Consider the following 644-nt stretch of genomic DNA (forward strand, 5'->3'; position numbering starts at 1 on the left):
AGCAAGAATGAAACAAAACATGGCCAGAAGTCCTATATACCCAAGTACAGCCCAAAAGCCTACAGCTGAGCCCAGAGCGCACTCTAAGATAATTTTGTCCTTGAAATCCTTAAAATTCTTAAAAGGAGAAGGAGGAGAGATTGTCAACCAGAGGATACATATGATAACTTGTATTAGAGTAAAACCCAGAACACTGAGTTTCTGCTGTGCAGGCCCAAACCATTTCATCACATTACTACCTGGAAGTGTTGCCCTGAAGGCCATTAACACCACGATAGTTTTTCCCAGAACACATGAGATACAGAGAACAAAGGTGATGCCGAAAGCTGTGTGTCGCAGCATGCAGGACCACTCAGAGGGCCGGCCGATGAAGGTCAGAGAACACAGGAAACACAGAGTCAAGGAGAAGAGCAGCAGGAAGCTCAGCTCAGAGTTGTTGGCCCTGACAATCGGAGTTCTCCTGTATCTGAAGAAAATGAAGGCCACAACAGCAGTGATGCATGTTCCAAATAAGGATGCAGCAGTGAGCAGTGCTCCCATTATCTCTTCATAAGACAGAAACTCTGCCTCCTTCTTTACACAGGCATCTCTTCTCTCATTTGACCAGAACTCAGGATGGCATCGCACACATGTGATAGAATCTG

General features: G+C 45.7%; 1 protein-coding gene across 1 annotated transcript; it reads right to left on the reverse strand.

Moving 5' to 3' along the window:
* Positions 1-6: 6 nt before the first annotated feature.
* On the reverse strand, positions 7-636 carry LOC121939887 (extracellular calcium-sensing receptor-like; the record flags this gene model as incomplete). The annotated part of the gene is made up of 1 exon (XM_042482813.1): positions 7-636. A coding segment is annotated over one exon (630 nt), but the record flags the coding sequence as incomplete, so codon positions are not given.
* Between the last annotated feature and the right edge of the window lie 8 nt (positions 637-644).

Source organism: Plectropomus leopardus, unplaced genomic scaffold (genome assembly GCF_008729295.1).
Source record: "Plectropomus leopardus isolate mb unplaced genomic scaffold, YSFRI_Pleo_2.0 unplaced_scaffold65374, whole genome shotgun sequence".
In the NCBI taxonomy this organism is placed as follows: domain Eukaryota; kingdom Metazoa; phylum Chordata; class Actinopteri; order Perciformes; family Serranidae; genus Plectropomus; species Plectropomus leopardus.